The sequence below is a fragment of the Pelecanus crispus genome, chromosome 3 (genome assembly GCF_030463565.1).
Source record: "Pelecanus crispus isolate bPelCri1 chromosome 3, bPelCri1.pri, whole genome shotgun sequence".
In the NCBI taxonomy this organism is placed as follows: Eukaryota; Metazoa; Chordata; class Aves; order Pelecaniformes; family Pelecanidae; genus Pelecanus; species Pelecanus crispus.
In genome coordinates this window covers 7,870,822-7,893,063 of record NC_134645.1, presented here as the reverse complement: position 1 = coordinate 7,893,063, position 22,242 = coordinate 7,870,822, and the positions used below count along the sequence as shown (strand labels likewise).

General features: G+C 36.8%; 1 protein-coding gene across 1 annotated transcript in view; it reads left to right on the top strand.

Annotated features, from left to right (window-relative positions):
* Positions 1–22,242, top strand: part of TASP1 (taspase 1) — an 89,200-nt gene that overhangs the window by 6,963 nt on the left and 59,995 nt on the right. Inside the window, exons 4-7 of the mRNA XM_075707280.1 lie at positions 279–347; positions 8,677–8,797; positions 10,293–10,377; positions 16,601–16,680. Of these exons, the coding sequence (XP_075563395.1) occupies positions 279–347; positions 8,677–8,797; positions 10,293–10,377; positions 16,601–16,680 (355 nt within the window). The remainder of the gene's footprint in view (positions 1–278; positions 348–8,676; positions 8,798–10,292; positions 10,378–16,600; positions 16,681–22,242) is intronic.

Below are 22,242 nucleotides of genomic sequence, written 5' to 3'. Positions count from 1 at the left end.
GACAGCAGGTATAAGAATTTATTTTGCTATAAATTTGACCATGCAGGAATCTGCTACTAAATGCAGTGTCCCAGTGTCGGAGTAGTAAAATCATGCCCTCAGATCTGCCCTCACACGGTGCACACTGACTATGTCCAGTCCCTCTTGTTTTTATGTCCTCTTACATTGTAAAACTAATTTGGTGATGATTTTTGTTTTGTACAGGACTAGGAAAATGTAGGGCTTAGTCACAGAATATTAGAATTTCCTAATAATCAATGAAAAATTCTGCTTTACAGGCAATTGAAAAGCTACAGGCTGGTGCTCTTGCAACAGATGCAGTGACTGCAGCACTTATAGAATTAGAGGTATGAATTTCTTACTAGTAGTAAATATGTCTCTCGGGTACATTGCCAGATTTTTCTGTAAGAAGGTATTAATTCATACAGGAAATCGACTGAGATTTCCATTTTTGTGCTACCCTAATTTTATCTTTTGCTTTTCTACTATATTTTGGAGTAAATTTATTTAAAGACTTTCTAAAAATGCAAACTGAATAAAAGTTGTCTAGTTGGTGCTATTTGGTTGTCATCTTAGGTATGCCTTATCAGATAGTCTTTAACTTTCAGGAATAAGTACAGTCATTAAAGACTTATTGTACACGTTCTAGGGAACTTTTTCTGACTTACCGAGCTACAGGCAGATTGTACTGGCTCTGCTTCTTAGGGAAAAAAAATCATGCTACTGGTCACATATGTTAACTAGAAGTTCTGGGATTAGTCCTCATTGCTTTTGTTTGCATTAAAATCTCATGTGAAGTTATGCTTCATTTCTTGAAATTATGATCCAAAGAGTTTAGATGTAGTTAGTCTTTAGTAGTTCTACTAACACTGTCATGTAGTAATTTTATTGAGGTAACTGTCTCCGAGTATGCTTTCTTGGGTTGTGTTATTCACACCTTTTTCAGTTCTTCAGGATAATGCTACAAAAGTGATTGCATAAATTTAACACTGCTTGTCTCTCCATCCAGTTAAAGGACTCTGTGAAAAAGAAGTAGAAATTTTAAGTTCTCATTTGTCCCACAACATACTTCTGCTATGCGCTTAAATTAATGCAGTTCCCAAAGGCTTTTCTTACATTTTTTTACTTTGTATCTGTATGATCTCTGGTAGAATAAGAGACTAGAAGCAGGGTGTTCAGAGAAATAGGACTTCAGTGTAAGGTAATGCTTTTTTCTGATTTTTATGACGAAACGTGTAGAGGAGTAGGGCAAGTAATGCTTTTATTTCAAAATGGTACTTGTTAATAAAGATAGAAAGTCTTGATAATCATAAAGAGATGAGCAGCTGTTTGTGAGGTTTTTGGAAAAGTGTCTTTTTGAAGTGGTTATGTTTTTATACCATCTGACTTTAGTGAAGGGTCCCCTAATGAAATAATGTAGAAGAGAGTAAAGCTAAAAGAATTTCTGGGCTATAAATGAGGCAGTTTGGTTATTGTCCCAGGTCCACTAGTCTCTCATGGTAGTAATGATTGAAACAGGTATTCCTCTTCTCCTGTAAGGAGTAATTGCTTCTTCCTATCCAACTTTATTAGTAAAGAAGGAAAGCAAGGTAAGTGGTGTGCTGTAAAAATAATTTCCTGGGTTTGAAATTTATGGTAGTATTCTGAGAGGATTAGCAGTGGATTTGCTTACACATATGTTGGGAAAGTGTTAATTAACATACTTGATAGGGTTAGCGTAAGGCAGGCAGTACATACTTTAATATGTGTTAGACATGCTGACTGGGAGCCAAGACTTCGGTCATACTTTTAACTTGGCAAGCTTCTTGGCTTTAAACAGTACTTTTGTTCTCCACTGAACTGTTCAAATATGCTTTCATGTGTTATCTTACACATTAAAATATAGCTAGGTGAAAACAAAAGATATCTTTCTAATGGAATTATTTATAATGCACTTCCATAAACTAACTGAGGCTGCTGTTACTCCACAAGATTGTTTTGTGTGTCAGTTCCCTCCTCAGTGTGTGTGTGTGGGGGGAATCTTTTTGTTGTGAGTTTTATCGTGTTCCTGAGCTACACAGAAGAAAACATATTTTAAGAAGCTTAACAGTTATGAATCTCTTTGCAGCTGTGCCTGGGGTAAATATTTTATCTGGTTTTGTTATCCCCAAGAGACTTTTTTTCTTTTACTTTAGTAGATTTAAATACTCTGAAGTGACATCTGTGTAAGAAGGTAAAATTAAAACCTTTTTATGAAATTACTCCAATCAGAAACCTTTTTCTCCTCATCTGTCTTGCTACTATTGTGGTGATGCCTGCTATCATTCCACTTCCTGGTTTTATAATTTTCTTAGGTAGTATTTTTGTGTGCACTGTGGCACAAAACCTGTTTTTTTTCCTTTTTCCTGTTTTTAAGATTAAGTATTATTTTGTTCAGGTTGTACTGCTGCCATTAATTATTGGCGTTCATTTATTCATTAAGTGATTTATATAACCTCTTAATCGTGGGTTGTTCTCTGTTACTGGGGTAAAGAATATTGAATTTGGGATTTGGGCTTCTTTTAAATTAAAGTATGTAGCTATGCAGTTACATTGAGGAAAAAAATCAAAGGTATACTCAAAACGGAAAATAGTGTAGTTTGCAGTGGTAGTTTTTTGGATCTGGTATGAGAAATTCCAAAGTGTTAGACTGTCAGCTTCAAAATGCTGAAAGCTTTGTATCTACTCATATCTCATTCTGAACACTACCTCCAGACATCTCTTGTCGTTTCTGGAGCTGCATCTTCTGTTTTAATTCTGATGTTTTTCATCTGTGGAAAACAGAAACTGTACGTGGCAAGTCAATAAAGCAAACAGAATAGTCTTTCTCATCAATTACAAAATTTTATGGGTAAAAATGTACGTTTATATGTTGACTGTCTCTCTAATGAGCTATCACTACACTGTTTACGCAGGAAAAAATAGTGACTTTTTGTAAATTACTTTAGCATTTCAAGTTGGCAAATACATAGGGAAAATCTGTATGAAAACAATGTTTGTTTACATGTGTCACTGTAATACAGATTAAGATACAGAACAACAACAGTTTGCGTAACATGTGGTAACATATTCCATTGTGGAGTAGTCTTTGCAACTTCTTGATATTTTGATTGCTGTAGAACACATTGCTGTGAGTTTATCTGAAATACTTAATCACTTCTACAGTTCTCTAGGACTTTTAATGCTGTATTCCAAAAATCTGTAGTCTTTGCAAGGCACAAATAATTTTTCGTGGAAGTGTCACAAAAGATGAATTTTGTTCCTCAGTTCCGCTCAATTACACAACTCCTATTACACAGAATTTCAGCTAATCCAAGAGGCATCACTTCAAAGACTTGTTGAGGCGCAAGACTTGCTCTTGATCTTTTATGAGCAAGCTGACAGTTTGCTTGTGGTATGCTGTCTGTTTTTTGTTTTATTTTTGCAGGCTCTAAATGGAGAAAGAACAGCCTTTCTTTGTTGGACTATATGAATCTCAAGTGAAATAGTGTTCTGTGATTAAGATAATAATGCTAACAGTCCACTAGAGAAAAGATGGATTTCTTTTGCAAAGTAACAAGAGCAGCTGACCCAGAATACTGTTAAAATAACTGTGCTGGTCTTTGTGAGCATCAGCTGTGTTTGATAAGCTGATTAAAGGCAGTTATGTTTTCCAGTTTGTGAACTCTGTCATTGCAGAAAAACAAATGAACACGTTACCTCTTTCAGCTTTTGGTAATAAAATGGGTCTGGACAAGGTGCTTCATAAGACTTATCATTTACACTGTATGCTTCTACAAAGATGTTACTGCCGTACCGTTTCTTTTTGCGCTCTTGTTGTTGGCCACCATATGAAGTCTGAGTTTCTCTTGAAACACAAAGGGATTTGGGCAGCTTTTTCTTTGGGGGGGAGGAGGTCTCCCTCCACACATGCCCCCCCTTAAAACTTGCAGTTTTCAACAAAACCACATGCTGATTGCATTTATGGCTGGCTGTGAGAACGATGTGCCATTTCAAGCTTTTCTTTGACTATAGAGCACTTCAGAAAGTCTACTGTTCACGTACTGGAGGCAAGAACATAAGTTTGTTGTAAAGGAGGATGAAGATTTCAAACTTTTTCGAAGTTTTGTCTAAGTTTGTTAATACTGTGTGTAGATCACTTGTTTCTTTAATCTGACTTCAGTATAATGTTTAAATGCACATCATTTAAATGGGAAGTTAACATGACTGATGGGGAAGCAGATGTCGCATTTTGGGTTTAGATCTCCTTGCTACTGGAATTGCTCAATTTACTTTGCTTTTTTTTTTTTTTTTTGGTGGTTGTGGATCAATGCAAAGGGTATTTTGAACTTGTTAGTATACTCAAGCAGTGGGCTTGCATGGCTGTCAGCGAAATTTTGCAGTGAAAGAACTTGTTTCTTGTTGAATTCTTTTTTCTTTATTTATTAATTTTATAGTAATTAAGATTTTTGAATATACAATCTTAGTCGCAAGGACTTCTCTTTAAAGATGAAAGCAGAATGCCAGCAGCCTTGTTGTATTAAGGCAGTCACCATAGATGAACTTTTAATGGGTAATGAACTGGAAGTTGTTAATTCTAGTTAAAAGCAGTACTATGATGTTTTGTAGCAGAGTGGCTAACAGTAATCTGTGACAAAAGTGTTCTTTGAAAACATTTTAGCTGGTGTAATTGAAAGGGACATGACTCATCCTTGTAGACTATTACTTCTTGTCACTAAATTCCCACAGAAAAATAAATTTTAAAATTACAGTGTGTAAAAAGAAATGTCTGTAGACTTCGACTCCCTTTCAAAAGTTGCAAATAAACCATGGCCAAAACTGTATTGAAGATGGATGGAATGTTATTTAATGCATGTTGAAAATAGAGTGTTTTAACTATTTGCCTAGATGTAATTCAGGACTATTAGTGTTATGGTGTTGAGTAACTTCTTCAAGCGTTCCAACTTTGACCGCAGCTAGAAACTTCAGCATGCCTGTGTTTGCTGCCAGAACATTTATAAATACATCTTGAAGTAAAAAGGATTCTAAAAATAAAATGGTACCCTCAGTAGCTTCAGAGTTCTTACAAGATGGGTAACTTGGGGAAATGAAACTCATTTCACGTCTTAAAGCTTTGTATTGTCTCCTTTGCTACAGGCTTACCTTGTAAGTTAGAGATACTTCAGTGGTGGAGTAATCGCCGGGTAGTCTAGTATTCTTCACATAACTGAAAGCTTATGTTTTGTTAAATGCTTTGAATAGCCGTTCGTTTGTCTTTTCCTTCTTCTTTTTTAACTTTCTATGGTAGTAGGGCTTGCTGTTAACATGCAAAGCTCATGCTTGGTTTGCTTTCTTGTCTTTTTTTCAGTCTCCTTAGAAATATAAAGGCTGATCTCTGCTTGTGTTTTTAAATAGAAGTATTTTCCTGAAGATACCTTCTGTATTATAAACATTTTCCTCCTTTCCCTTCCTCCTTCTTCTTGGATATGTGCTTTGATTGGATCCTTCCCCATCCTACAGTAGTCATATAGTTCTTGCAGTACTGTATTTTTCTGTCTGAGGGTGTGGAAAGGCTGCTTCAGTTGGCTCAGTTTATTTTCTTCCCCCTTTGAAAGCGTGCAGGCCTCTGTTTTAATAATGTTTCTGCATTCCTTGAAGGCTTTGAATTTTCATTTCAAAATACACCTTAATTTTCGTAAGTTGTATTCCTCCATTTGTATATCAGAGTCTTGAAATCTTTTGGTCAGATGTTGCAGAGATTCATGTTTTCAAAAGGAGAGGTATTTGTGTGGTGCATTTCATGTCCTTGCCTATTCACAGAAGTAGGTGTGAATTTCTGTTTCCATTTTTTTTATAAAGGTTTTTCCCTGCCTCCTTTCAAAGGCTTTATATCTCATCTCAGAGACACTCAGATAGGTATCAAAAATTCCATGCGTTCACACCCAGTTCTTGCACTGTCTAAAGCTGTTATGAGATCATCTTTCGGATCTGTGAAGTTAGAGTAGACCATCTTCCTCTTGGCAATTGTGCGACCATCTACTTGACTGAATTCAGTCTGATTGTGAAGCTAAGTAAAGCTCCACAGAAATTTTGTGCTTGGAATTTGGTCTTCATTTCTTTTTACTGGAGAAGTTACTTGTGTTGCGACCGGTTGTACTGTTAAGATTCCGAGTCCTAAAATGAAAGACTTATGCCACCAAAGAGGCATCTACAATTTTGTTGGTGTGGAGTTCTTATTTATCCAATATTCTGTAGTAGTCTGATAAATACTCTGTAGGGAGAAACAGGTGGCATTCCCTTTGTCTTGAGATCCTCTGAATAAGTTTTCTCTTAGTGCATCCTTGATGTTGTGCCAGTGAAGGTGCTATGTCAAAGCATCAAGCACATCTAGATTTTTTAGAACTAAGGTGAACAGTGCCACTTGTATTTTTGTATCTTGTATTTTTTCCCTACCCTCTTTTGATTGTTATGTTTATCAGGTGGTAGAGAGCTTTGTGTCTTGGCTGCGGGAGGGTTCTGGACAGTGTTACCAGGACTTCTGTTCTGATGGGTCCTTCTTACTCCCTTTATTTGGCCATGACATCTGCTCTTAAGATAACAGCTGTCTTTGCTTTGTGGCAGTGACAAATCTGTCGAGCATGAAATTCTTCCTCTTTGCTAATGCTTTTGAGTATAATGCACTGAGTGAATGTTTTTGGAACAGAACATTGGAAATTTGTCTCCAGGCTTGCAGGTCTATGCACTCTGATTACCCATGGGCAAGGAACTTGGACAGCACTGGGAGTAAGCATAGTTCATCCTAACACATTCCTGTTTTTACTTTTGTCCTCCAAGTACCTTTCACCGTTCGCGTTCAGATTCCTTCCATCACTTCTCTGCTCCTTTTGTTCAAAACTTCACTGACTTAATTGTCTTTGTACTTGTAGAGCCTGGGGAGCAATGAAGTCGCTTAACCCAGCGGCTGTTCTGCAGCCTTCCACATTTTCAAGGCCATCATCTTGGTAGCGTTTTTTTAATCATATCCCTCCCCTTGCCCCAGGGAAAGTTATTCCCTGTGCACTAAACTGCAAATGTTTCATTATCCTAAAATCTTTTCAAATTTACTTATTTGATGTGAGGCCTAGCTGTCAAAATGAACAATGCAATGAATATACACAGTGAATTTGAAGATCTGTTGCGGTGTGGGATAAAATGGGTTAAATCTTGTGCTACTTCTTGGATGCAGAAGGAAAAAGCAGGAAGTAAAGATGCGTAGTATGAAATGAACATGGAGAGATTACAGTCTGTCTCGTGATTATGTATTAATTGTGTATTACGTATTCATGATTCTTCAGGAAGATAGCATTTTGGTGACTCACGCTAAGAACGTTTTAAATACCTCTGTAAATTAGAATCAACATCTCGCAAGACAGGTTTTGAATTTACTCACTTCTTGCTCGTTTGAAAGCTAACAAAAGCTAACTGACTAACATCAAACTTCTTTTTCATTTCTGTGTTCTCTCTGTTTCCTTGTATTCATTACAAATTAGTATGTACAAAAAGAACCAGTTCACTTAAATGTTAAGACAGAACGTCGAGCTGTTTCCAGTAGATTTCTTTCCTGATTCAGCTTATATTACCTGTACTGTAATAGTATGACCATCCAGTTTCATTGACGTGTTCACATGTGTTCTAGACAGCCATTTTCTTCATCGCATCAGGTTGTTATGCTGTTGTAATAAAAACAGATATGAAACTCTGAAAGCGTGCAGCATCTCTCTGAAATGTTAATGTTTGGCTGTTCTGGGCTGTTCTCTTTCTTTGTCCTGTACTCCATTTTGTGCTTGCGTCTAGAAAGAGGGGGTTATATTGAGCTAACAGTGAGACTCCTGAACTGCACTACTTTAAAACTTTGTGTTTTTAAAGTCATGGGAATGCTCTGATGAAATGGGGGGGCAAAAATGGGTGCTTTTAATTCTAGCATGTAAAACTTCCTGTTTGAGAACCTTGAGTTTGCAAAAAGCTACAAAGGGTGCTTATAAAAGAGAAGTTAGTTTTTAATTAGTTTATTAAATGCTGTTCTGTGCTTTCTATGAAATATGTTTTGGTTAAAATTCCTGATCACAGTAATGACTGTCCTTATGCTAATGATCGAATAGATATTTTACAACGTGAATTGTTACTGGTGCCGATTCTTAATTTCTGTGTGCAGAGCTACAAACATAGGCTTAGAATCTTGATGAAAGGTACAGTTGTGTTTTGCTGCTGTGTCATACTTCAGAGTTTCAAAGGTAGACTGTGGTCTGTGCAGTGATTATTAGATGTTCCTTAAATTGACTGACAGGTTAGGGACCAAATGAAGTGTGTATGTTGGGGGAGGGAAGAAGAAAGAGATTTTCACTTGTGTTGTAAGGCTTTTGCTTGCATATAAATGATCATCTTAAGTTGCTGGGTGATTGGTTTTTACATTAGCGCATTATTACACTTGAGATATATCACACCCTTTATAGGGTGTAAGGTGTCCGTTATAGTAATTTGAGATGCCGTGTTCAAATTGCTGTTGATTTTGTTGTGGAAGATTAATCTACTAGACTAAGAAAGTGCACTGCACCAAGATCAGTATTGTCAGTTCAGTTATGCAAAAGTTTTGATCTAGTTTGTTAAGGATGTGGCCTTATAGTGTTTTGTTCTTGTTTTTAGGATTCTCCTTTTACAAATGCAGGATTGGGGTCTAACCTAAACCTTCTGGGTGAGATAGAATGTGATGCCAGTATAATGGATGGAAAGTCATTAAATTTTGGAGCAGTTGGAGCACTGAGTGGTATGTTAACTATATATTATAAAGCTAAGTACTGATTTAAGTGCAAAGATCAATTTTGTTCTTTTTTGTTACTTTTTCAGAGGCGGGGGGGCGTTGTAAATACTGCCCTGTTCAAATAAATTCTGCCGCCTTTAAAAAAGAGGGGGGCATTCATGGTCCCTGAAAGACTGTTTTGTGTGAGTTTGTTCTGTGTAACATATTGTCTTATTAGTTCACTGGTAATCCTTTCATGCAGAACAATCATATGATACTATACAGTATTCACAATGGGAGTGAGTTTGCTCAGATGGATTTGTAGAATGATAACTTTATTATAAAATGCAATTATTAAAAGAATATTACAAGCACTTAAATTAGGCTTTATATTTGGTTTTGTTCTCCATCTTCAATCCTTACTGGTCTGTAATTCAATCATAAGGTCAATTGATATTTTGGTCTCTTAGTCAAGTTAGTCAAATTAGGATCATAAGGGACCAAAGTTTCGTTTATAGTGTCAGAAGGCTATGCAGGGTGCTAGCCTCCAAACTGAAGCCCCTCATATATTCTTGAGAATGGGTGCAGCTGCTCTTCTGTTGAGCTGTTTGCTTGGGATGTAAAATTTCTGTATACTGTAGATTTTTTCATTATAATTTCTCTCACGTGATCAGTTACATTTAGATTTATGATGCGTGTTACTGTCACAAGGTTAGATACGTTTGTGTATGGGATTTATTTAATCTGAGAACTAATGTGCTTCTCTTTTTTTTTTTTGTTGTTGTTGTCTGGTTTTAGCTTTCAGTACAAAACAAATACAGGTATATAGTCCCAAATAGGGATTGTTGAGGTTTTGTCTTAAGTACATGGAACAGCCTTAACTGTTACTGTTGAATAGCTTTTCTGACAACATATCGCGCTTTGTTCTTTATCCTAGAATAGTTCCAAACCCTGGTAATAACATCCTCATGTAGATATAAATCTAAAATAAATAGTAAAATTAAGTGTTTCAAGGCTTGTTTGTCACAAAATGTATCCTATCCTTCCAACCATGGGGAAGGAGGAAATGAGGGAGTGAGAGAAAGCTAAGCCTGAATCGTATAATCCCTGTTCTGGCCAGATAGATCCAAATGGAAGCTCTTTCCATCTTGAAAAATTAATGCTCATAAAACATCTTTGGCCTGTAGAATACCATAGACTTAATTTGAGATGTCTGTGGTAGGAGGTCACTCCTAATATTTCAATATGATTCATTCTTTTTTAAATATGATTCATTTTAAAAAAAAAAAAAAAAAAGGTATGGGGTGTTGATTAGAAGGCTTTGTTGCTACTGGTAGGACATGTGAAGGAAAAACTGATACAGTTGTTAAATTGAAGCATAACATAAGGTGTCTCTTAATGACTTGGCAAAGCCTTGGAAATTAAAGGAAGCTGAGTTCCATTGCCAAAATGAGCATTACAATGCTATGTGGAAAAATATTTTAATGTTTTGTTCCCATTTTTTGCTAATTTTTCTTTTCAGGAATCAAGAATCCAGTTTCAGTTGCAAATAGATTGTTGTGTGAAGGGCAGAAGGGAAAACTCTCTGCTGGCAGAATTCCACCTTGGTAATTGCTTTGTTCTGCTTGACTTTACTTTGGTCTTTCGTCTCTACTGCATGCAATATTTGAAGGTTATAATCTTATCCCAAGAAGGCAGGTGCTGTTTTACATACCAGTTATAGTTTGCCTTTAAAAAGAAGATAAGCTCTGTTCTCTGATCTTGAAACATCTTGTGCACTTGATGAAGCTGTGGGTAGAATGAACTATTGTGATTAGATGGCAACATCATTTTGTGATAATCTGTGTGATTATTTCCAGTTATGTCACACTGAATTCTTACATTTGTTACTGTAGCACTTTGACAAATCCCTAAATACATCAAGATTAATATGAAATTCTACTGCCATTGACTCTGTCTTCCTTTATGAAAAGCAACATAGTTTAACAAGTATATAAAAGAATCCTACTATACTGCCTGTCTTTGGCTTTATTTTGTAGCTATCGTGTGGAGGTGTGCAGTGTTTAGTAACTTCCTCTTATCTTCGCCAAAACGGGAAGTTATTCTAAAGATAAATTTAATAGTATTTACAACAACAATGAAAACATGCACTCCTTTATTGAGATGGCCATAATACTGAGATGGAAGAGGTAACTGTTAAATGCATAACAATTTTAAATATTATTGCATAATTTTGGGAAGAATCCAAGAAATGTGTCAGAACTGATTGCTCTTAAAACCACCTTATCTTCATTAGCAGCTTAAATTGACAAGTAGAGAACTCGAATGATTCATTCATATTAGTTGACTGCTATCCTCAGTTATTGTATCTATTGCAGAAGGTTGCTACCATTTGCTAACTAATGGACTACGGTATTTGCAAATGTATGAAACCAGCATTTATGTAATTTAAAATATGTATGTTTAGATTCATTAATTTTACTTGCCTTACTATGTTATTTTTATTCTGTAAAATTAGCCAAATAGTCTGTAGCTGGATGGTATAGTATTCCGATTTAAACAGTGAGGAAGACACTATTTCAGTGTTCTATCATGCTGCAAAGAAAGTTCATAGATCAAAAAAACCCATCCTGAAACCAAACCATCAACAAGTAGATTTTGCATTTAAAACTCTTTTCTTTAATGAAGAAAAAAAAGAGTAACTGTAGTTAGTGAGGCAACTTTTTTTTTCAGAGAAGTTTACTAAGGAATTTGAATTTCAATTGCTGTTAGGAGCTCATTTCTTCAGATGTCAGGAGAAAGTGGGGCCTAGCTGCTGTACATTAAAGAGTGTGTCAAATGAGGTGGGGTTTTTTGGTGTTCCAGAACTAGTACTGAAGCCAGCTACAGGAGCAAGCACTTGTGATTTAGTTTTGTCTGTATCATCACAGTGTTTTCTCAAATTGTTGTAAGGAAGAGCACTTGGGCATTTTAGCATGTTTGCTGTAACTTCATGTCCTAGTTTATGCTGCTATTATTTTAAAAATAACTGAATGGAAAAGAAACTATATCTGCCTGCCCTCAAAGGACAAGACTAAATCTTTCAAACACTGTGCAGGGTCTTAGCTAACAGATGTTTAAAGGCAAGGGAGCTCAAACTCGAGGTGAGAGGCAAACTGTCGTTGGAGCCAATGCATACAGTTTACTGTGCAAGTGTTGTGGACCTGAGTTACCTAATACATATTTTCTTTTCCTTTTTCCCATTCTGGATTTTGAATGTATATTTTATTAGAGCTAATTAGTTACCCTGGGAACGATCTATACTAGTGGGATATGATGGGTCATGCTTTAGACTTGCTTTGGTAGATGCTCTTGTATATACAGGGTGTCCCAAGTTCAGAATGATAGAGTTCATGTTCACTGTAGGTGATGACTATTGGCAATTTCATGCCTTGCCTTTCTGGCAGGGTTTGGCATGACACATTGTTTTGGGACTGAAATACATTCCTGCACAAGGTGGAAATATATATAGTCAAATGACAAGAGAGCAGCTGTATTTTGGCATTCCTACCAAGTGTCAGTATTTTAGTAACTGATTTTTATTTGTAAAGATATGCAAGTTTTATCTTGTTTCTTGTGGGGAAAATAGTGTATTGGGGAATCTGCCTGATACTACTTAGCTTAAAAACCTGTCTTGTTAAAGAAACCTAGCGGTAGAGACTGTTTCTATAACATGCTCTAAGATAGTTTAATGTTTTCTGGCCGGAATGTTTGGCACATGACCACACAAGAAAAATTTAGGAACTGTGAGATCAATAGAAGTGGTGTTATGGAGATTCTTGTCTATAAAAGAACACATGGAGGAAGTTAGTTTGGCCTGTTTATCCCTATTCAGCACCAGTTTTTATAGTGACAGTTCAAAACTAATTCAAAGTGGTACACTTATTTTCAGTAGAAGAAATTCTAATGAGTGTGAATTAATTTATTCTGAGATGGTAAGCTTATTGGGAAGGAGTGATCAGGTATCCTAACTGATGTATCCAATTTGCTGTAAATCGCTCTGTAAAGTATGTCATTCTGGGTCAATATCTTGTCATCTTGTTTAAAACACAGAATCCCACTATCCAAATTAAAATTTAAAAAGTTTAAAGTAGAGAATCCCTGAATGCATGAGTGCATTTGTTGAAACTTCTAAGGTCCTTGCATCTTTCAGTCATATTTTATTTAGCTCGATTGTTGTCAGGATTTTCTCTGCCTATGTAGGCAGGAACAGCAAGTACTGAACTTGTAAATGTTACATATTATCATACAAGATATTCCTGTTCATTGTATAACTTTACAAAAGAAAGCACTATTATAATTGCACAGTTACATATTGGATGGATCTTTGGAAGTGGTTTTTGGTCACAGAATAATGTATTAGATGTTTTGTAGTAATGGGTTTGAAGATTTTCTACTTCTTATGCTGAAACCTTGACCTTACTAAGGGAAAAGGCTTATTTATATACCTCTGTTTACTATTAAGTGTAGATATGTAAGAATTGCAGGATGGTACAGATACACCTAAATGTGTCCTTTCATAGAACTCCCTAGTACTACTGATATCAAAGTTCATGTCTGTATCCCTTTTTCCATATTAATAGTAAGCCATATAGAAAGAATCCCTTCTTAGGTCCGCCCCCCCTTTGGGTATACAGGGATTTGCAATTGCTTCACAGTTTTACAGTCCTGTAGGCAGGGTATGTACATTGTGTAACTTGTAGGGCAGTGCGTAGTCAAGAAAAGTGCCTAGAGTGAATGAAGACTTGCACCACCTTTTATCTCTGTCCTATGTTTCTTCAGAACAATTTCTCCTTTGTGACTTCAGAGTGATTGCTGCATTTTACAATAAATGTTACAAAGTGAGTTTGTTACATTCACGATCGCCTTGACCATCTTTAATGAACTTTCTGCCACTTGTTTAGCTTGGTGTGGCCTGTCTCCCTACAGCCCATATTAAATGGTCCCGTTTGGAACAAACACCACCAGGATAACCATGTTCTTGGAGAAAATTGCCTAAAAAGACCATTTTTGGAGACCTTTACTTGCATTTTCCATGAATATGGTCTAGTTTGCCTGGAACGGGAAAGTGCATTCAAGCATCGGCTCCTTGCTGGCAGCATGTTTTCGTCTTCTGTGTGTTCTGAGCTTGTTAACAACTATGGAGTACTCTTTGTTTGATATATTTGCAAGAAAGATCTTTTTATCAAGTTTGTGCAGAACCAACTTTCAGAGTAGCAGACCACAAAGTCATTCATCCTTTGGTTTTGTTTGTTTCCCCCCCCCCCCCCCTTTGGAAAATTGTATTTTGAATTAGCCTAAAGGCTTTTGAGATTTGGTGGGGGTTTGGCTGCATTCTATAGCCCACTGGCTTTATTCCCTATTTGCCCTCTCCCCCAGTAAAGCAAGCTTGGTCATAGCTGTTTAGAGGTAGTTTTGGTTTTATGTCAGCTTAAAGTATTGCCCTGTTCATTCTTGCCTGCTGCAGCTTTTCTACATGGCTACATGCATGATTCTTCTGGCAGCTAAAGCAGTTCCCTAGTCCCAGACTGCTGGTTCCCACCTTCTCGCCACCGTATCATCTGTGGCTGGTACAATTGTGTGTGTGGCTGTGTGCTGAACTGGATCGCAGAACTTGCTTTTTTGGATGGTGTAAAGACTGTTTAGTCTTGCTTAAATTATGCATATTTGGCTACCTGCAGAACTGAGTTCCTGCTGTATGTCCTGTAGGAGTCTCTTACCAACTAATTCTATATCAATTTATAGGAGATAACAGTGTAGGTAGTACAGACAGCAAAGCACTGAGATCCTGATTTTTTTTTTTTTTTTTGGTAAACTGTTTATTTTAACTTTTCTATGATTATGCTGTCCTTTCAAGACATCTGAACTGAAAAGCTTAAAAAAGGTGGATGATCTCTGTGGTGTTACGGGGCCTCAATTACATGTCAGCAAGAGATGTCCGTTTCAACTAATCTAACATTCTTTGGGACCAGAACTGGAAAATACTTTGTGCCCATCTTATAGGAGGGAGAGGAATCTAGGAATTAAGAATGCAAGTGTAAGCAAAGTAAAAGTCATGTTACTTAAGTTTTGAGACATTCTTGGGTGCTTTTTTTGCATTCTTCGTACATAATCGTGGCTGTTGCTGTGTGTTCAAGTATTAAAAAAGCAATTGTGAGATTGCTTGTAAAATGCAGTGTTTCTGACTGATCTGTGCTACTCAAGTTATTGTATATAAAAATCCTAATATTTGAGCTTGATGCTTTCTCCACCTACCCTTCCTTTCTGTGTGAATTGTTTTATTGAACAGGAAGTGCTTATTCACTTTTCCTGAGAATGTATTGTTGATAGAAAACTTTTCTTTTAAAAACTAAAACCATCTTCTTTTAGTCAATGGAGAATACTACTTAGTTAGGTTTGTCTACAGCTTGCATTTCTCTGTTAAGTTAACAAAAGTGACAGGTTGTTTCTTGAGTGCTAGTTTACCTAATAGGAGATGCTTGAGTTCTGCCAAGTACCCAGTAACTTATTCTACAGTATATTGCAACATGAACAATATTTATCTGGAACTGCACTAATGATGGTAAGAAATATGTATTTAACAATTCAAATTCTTATCTAGATGAACTTTTTTTGAGAGTTTTTTTTGTAAGGAAAGACCGGATATACCTCTTGTATTGGTTAAGTCCTAGAGAAGATGGAAAGTACCACCTCAAAATACTACATTCTGAAAGCTGCAGGCATCAGATACAGCACTGTTAAGAAAACTTCCAAGAGCATTAATGCCAATGAATTTGCTGTATCAGTAACATTCTCAGAAATCATAGTACTGTGTGGCCCCAGGGACTTCTTTGTAGCTGAAATAACTTCTTTAGCCTCATATTCATAATTCTGGTTTTTCTGTCAAACTTTTTGAAATTGCTGTAAATCCTCAGTCTCTACTTCTTGTGTCCATTAGGCAGTTGTTTTATTCTTATTTTAAAAGAGAGATATGAAGTTATGATTGGAAGTAGTTGGTCCTTTACTGTGTTGCTGTTGTTGGTACTGTTGTGCAGCAGCTTTCTGAAGATGTGTGATTTCCAACTACCACATTCCCCTTTTCAGGGAATCAGATTAATTTATTTAAGGGGAAACAGTATACTGAGGTGTGGGGTTTTTTTCCCCTAAATTTACATGTCTATGTATAATTTTTTTGCTGTTGCCCATTGTCATGGTAGTGTGTACTGTCTCTATACTGTAAAATGTTCAGTACGGACTAGAAAACAACTTCTCAAACTGTTGGGTTTTTTTGCAAATATATTAAAAATTCAGTAGATGACTCATTTGCAAATGCTTGATAAAACTCCATGAGACAGACCTTTATCCTTCTAAATAAGGCTTATTTTTAGCTTGTGTTGTACTTCGCAAAGGACTTCTTGATATTCCTGTGGCATTGGCTGACTTTACTGGAAATACCTTACCATTCTCGCCTCATTCATCCCATGTCTTCAGGATCTTACTAAGTTGTTACAGAGAGCAAGACTGTAGACGGCTTTGTCCTGGTTTAGCTGCAATGAAAAGCTGGTGCTATTTGGTAATTAATTTCAAATTTAATAGCACATGTTTTTATCCAATAGTAAATTTAATGTCAGAGCTGCATAATCTTATAATAAAGCTACATAAGGTTGCCAAATGTAATTATAGCTGACATTTCTGTGAAATGTAGACAGCTTACAGTTTTAAAATGACCAAACCAAATAGCTAAAATAATTGCAAGAAAAAGGGGGATTTGTTTTATGGTTTTGTTTAAACTCCCTCTTCTGTGTCTCCTAGCTTTTTAGTTGGTGAAGGAGCTTACAGATGGGCAGTTGATCACGGGATACCAGCATGTCCTCCAGGTATCATGGCTACAAGTGAGTAAACTGGTGGTGTCAGTAGGAAGAACAGGACAGAGTAATTTTAAATAGTGCCTCATATTTTGAGGTGTACATCACTTCACTGTTCTTAACATTCAACTAGCTTATGGTATTATGGTATATAAGGATGGTTTAAGTTTACTAACTTTCTATTAAGTATCTAAATAGAAAAAATTATGAACAACTACTTCGGCTGCGTTTTAGCAACATCTAATTCAAGTGACTTTGTGACTCTAGGATTAAATCCAATGAAGGACTTTTTTAACCGACACCTAGGCTCTTTAACAGCTCAGTCCTGCAAGTCTACAGTTGTGATCCATCTTGGATCCTAAAAGCACGAACTAGCCGTGTATCTAAATTCAGCAGGTGCCAGTGTGACTCTCAGATTCTATAGTTACACCTGTCTCTGAGTCTGAGTCCAGAACTGCTCTGGTGTAAATAGGCTGTCAAATTCATTTGCCTTTTTTTTTTTTTTTTTTTTTTTTAAACCTAGGTAGGCTTTGCTTCATCTAATATGGTGGAATACCCCAATCCAGAAAATAGACTTGGATTATACTGTATACTAGCAGTAGTCAGGTCTTTTACAAAAACTTTTTTTCTTAAAATAAAAGAAGTGATTATGTTATATTGATACACCATCTATAAAGTAGGCTAAAAATTAGTCCACTAACCCATTGAAGGGAGGATGTGGTTCCCCTTCCTTCTCTTCTGCAGTCCCCTCCCTTTGGGAAAGTGCACTTAACTGCTAGTCTGTAGTTTGCTATAGATGAAAGCATGCCCTACACTTCCTGTTGAAGTTATGCAGGAAAGAAATCAGAGGTCATTATGCAAAGAAGAAGGAGAACACAGAAAATTACCGAATGTTTCTTTATTTTACACTAAACAGTATTACTGCATAAAATATATGAGTAGTCCATAAACCAGAGATTGAAACCCAGGGCTCCCATTAAGGCTTTTATTGTGTCTAGTTCTAAATGTAGATAAACATCCAGAAGGTAGTTCAAAGTTTCTAGTACTCAATGCTTAAATGTAATCCCTGAAACAGTGGCACCATTTTACTTGGATCATGCCAGTTTTCATACATACTCATGATACATTTCATTTTGAACAGAAAGTCTTGATTTCTAGTTCCACATGACTGAAACTTTTGCCCTATCCATCTGCTGTCCAGAACAGCATTTGCAGACCAACTTTTGGGCTCAGTTAAGCAGAATGCCTTTATTTCTGTGACTCTAGAAAGACATTTAAATGGGGGGAGTTGTGTGGTTGGTTTGTTTTTTGTTTTTTTTTTTTTTTTTTAACAAAGTAGTTGCTACTTATGTGTAGGAGATACTCCAGAGGAGAGGTTTGTTGACTAATTCTGTTTGCATGCATAAACATTTCCATTGTTTCTAGTACCAGTGTGTTTCTGTTGTGACAGAGATGATGAGATTGTAACATTAATTGTCAGATGATATCTTACTAGGTAAAATGCACCCTGGTTTGGTTTACCTAACCCAGACTATGAATTTGTGTTGGAGAAACATGAGAAGAATAATCCCAGCCAATGTACTTTCACAAACCTGTTCCAAAACACCAGTGACTTCTTTTTGTCTCCTCAGTACATTCAGCATAGTTCTGTTTAGCAAAACAATTTGCATTAAAACAATTAAAATAACCAGGACTGGGAAGTTAATCCTATTGCAAAGTCAATGCAGAAATGCCATTTGCCAGTGCAATGTCAATGAAAAAAATACTGGTATTGAAGTTGCCAGCCCTCCTCTGTTCTCCACATCCCCTGTTTCCACCCAGGTTTGTACATACTGAAACACACACCTACATGGCTATATGCTTGAGCCATTGCACAGGATGGACCTGCTCTAGGAATGAACTGGTGCTCTGAAGCAGGCTGTGACTGTTAAGACTTGAGTGTAGATTGTGAATGTTTTGCTGGAAGAATGATTTCAGATTAGGGTAGTTGAAGGATATGCTGAAAAATCAGTGGCAGAGATATTCTTTGTAATACTGAGCAAATTACTTAAAACTGAATTCTTCACAGATGTTCTCTAATTCTGTTGCTTGACCTTAGCATAAATGTTTATGTCTATGTTTAACTGGATTTGCAGAAAGGAGGTATTTGACTATTATAGTCTTGTGCTTCAGTTTCCTTCTCAAAAAAGATGAGATGGCAGTGTCTGCTATTTAAATGCCTGAAATGGATACGCAGGAAAACAATACTAGCTTACATTAAGACTGCATTATTAACCATTCTGAGAGGCACCTGGGAAAAGAGTGCTTGAGCAACTTAATTTGTCATTTTTCCTAAGATTTGGGTACACTCAATTTTGCACTATAAACATTAATGGTAAGATCAAACAAAAACCTGAAAAATCAGTTCCAGAATATGTTATGCTGATTTCCATGCCAGTCCTTAGCAAAGCTAGCCTTGTAATGTGTAGACTTCTGGTCAGTGAGGCTGGAAAGTGATCATTAACACCATGTGTGACAACATAGGATTGTTACAGCTGAAAAGAAATTGGAAACTGTCTCACAGGTAACATGTAAGAAAGCCAAAATGTTTTTTCCAGTGTTACCAGGGGAGGGAAAGTTAGATGTGCTTCAGAAACAATTAAAGAGAATGTTGTTTCCAAGCAACCACTAAAGATCTGCATTAAATAGTGTAACAGACTTTAAAAAAAAAAAAGGGGGGGAGACTTTTTGATTATGCTTGCTACAATTGCTGTGGTAGAGTTTGCATGGAGAATTGGGGGTAAATTAACTTGAAATTGCATGACTGTTGAATAGCTCTGTAAAATGAGGGGGTTGGAGTAGATGACCTTTAAAGGTCCCTTCCAACCCAAACTATTCTATGATCCTATGAAGAACTGAAGTAATTGCCAAACATCAGGAAAATACGTTTAGTAACTTAATTACAAAAAACCAAACCCAACCCCCCAAAAACCCTAATCCAAATCTTGGACATGTACTTGCAATAAGTATCAGCAGGGAGAACTAGGTGCATATGTTTTGGCTTCTCTGTGCTGCACATGGAAAATGTATTCTTGAAGTCGCGTTATTCTGTCTCCCTTTTCCCGGACCTGAGACGGCCAGAGTAATGTTAGACATGCTCTAAGGCTGTGGGATTGTGTGGTTGGTTTTGCACGGATGGAGCTCTCCATATGTTCAGTTACAAAGAAAGTTGCATGATCAGCTTTGTGGTCACACTCCATAATTCTCTTGGAACTATCACAGTATGTGAGCACCAAACTGAAATGATGTTTTAAACCATGTTACTTGTTGAACTACATCAAGGTTATGTCAAGGCTCACCTGCTTTGTCGTCTTTGGTTTGCCAAGTGTGCGAGGAAATGGGATTTCTACTGTTTTGAGAAATCTGGTGGCTTTCCAGTGTAGTGAGTGGTTTGGGGTTTTTTGTATGGTTTTTTTTTTTTTTTAAAAAAAAAACTGAAATGTGATCTGCCTGTATTGCCTACAGTGTGCAAGAAAGCTGAATTTATTAATTCCTGCCCATACTAAAGCTTAATTCCTGCCAGTACTAGAGCCCTTGCTAGCTTATGCTAGAGCTTTGTTACCCTGTGCAAGAGAGACTGCTTTTAAAGTGTGATCAAAGTTTTAAGAGTGTAATTACAGTTCAGAAATGCTAATTTACTGTATCATGCAACCTCTTAAAAATGTTAAAAGGATACTTTAAATAGGCAATGTAAATTTAAGGTACAGCTTCAACTGTCAGTATCTGTGCCTGCACTAGTAATAACTGAACCACTTTTATCTGAATTTTTCTGTTCAGCCTATAGTAGATGCAAAGCAATTGATTTGGCAAAGACAACGTGATGTAAGACAGCATCTTACAATTGCTTACGATGTTAAGTCTTCAAAGGGAAAGAGAAGCGAGGTAACTACTCATACAGCAAGCTTGTACCTCTAACTCTTAATAATGTGGAAGTGACGTAAGTACTTCAGTAATTTATAGTACATACGAACAAAAGCAGCTGCAGTGGATCCACATAGCTTGATAACTGGAATCTAAGAGTAGCCACAAATGATGCTTAAGGAAGACTATAAGAACAGAGCAAACATATACTTCCCTTTCCCTACTCCATTTGTTATCCCAGACCCTACATTCCTGAGTCATGACTGGTTCCTGCATACACGGAGGTAATCAGTGGCATTTTCTGCCATGAAATTGTTTCCTCTTGAGCCCATATTAATTTCCAGCATCTGCAAAAACCTTTACTGCTTAACTATGAGTTGTGTGAAGAACTACCCCTTTTTCATTATTTTGAGACTTGCTGAATAAAACCTGCTGTTTTATTGTCAGGTCGCTAAGAATCCTTCTTCACTCAAGTCCTCTTATTACCTTGAATAACTTAGTGTCATCAGTAAAATCACATCATGTTGTTGAATAGAGTAGGTGGTACTATAGGTTGATTTGGCATTCCACTTGTAACAAGATGTTTATTTACTCTGACTTTGTTTTCTATTTTTTTAACAAATTTTGTGTGTGCAAGGATATTCCTTTTTATCTTATGGCTGCTTTAATGAGGGAGAGCCTTTTCTAGATAAGTTATGCAGATTGTCATACTTCTAGTGACACTGTATGTCTCCCTGCCCACCAATATTGCCTGCCTAGCCTGCCTGTCCTCCAAACCCCCAAATCTCACCTCACCCCCAGTCCTCTCCTCCACTTCACTGTTACTGAGTTAAGAAAAACATTTGCCATGTTGCTGGAACTGTGCTACGAGGTTCAGTCAGTGGCTCAGGGCAGTGGCTTAGACCCTGTTTTGTTCCTTTGTTTTTAGGGTGAGAATGAAAGAGATCTCAAGAGAAGCTCAAGGGTTTGGGGGATTTGATTAGGAAGCTTGGTTAATCTGAAGGCACATCTGGTTTTAGGAAACTAAGAGGTATCTCTCAGATAGAAGATGCTTGTCTCCTAACAGTGAAAGTTGCTACCTCTGTTCATAATACGCAAAGTAAATGAGCTCTGGTAAATTCATGTGTTTCACTGGCAATAAACAAAAGAAAAGGGGAATTAAAAAAAAAAAGGCTAGACATGAAGTAAATCCTCCCTGGAATTGGACATAAAATTGTAGGTTCACTTGCAGTTCTGAAATCTGAACAGCTAACTGCAGCCAATAGAATGGCTACAAATCAGCCAGGAAGAAAAGTTGGGCTGAAGTACCCAGAAGATGCCTTGAATGAAAATCCTCCAGGGAGCAGGAAAGGCTGCTTGATGGAGGGGGGGGTGGGGGGTGGGGGGAGGAAAAAAAGAGATTTCTTCCAGGAAGTAGTGAGAAATGGTATGTCCAGCAACAGTTTACCCTGAGTTCTTGTTATGAAGAACAGATCTATATAGTAATGCTCTTGAGAAATATAGATTAACTTTTTTTATATGCTTTTGATGCTGAGTGCGGTTTTTTTCCAGTCATGTGGCTGTCTCTGTCAAAGTATGGCAACATGGGAAGTAGTGCTAGTAGTCTTTGGTCCCAACACAAGCATAAGTGGTGTTAATTTGTCATTTAAAATAGCTTTGTTAAAATTAAATTTATTTGCATCTGTCTGT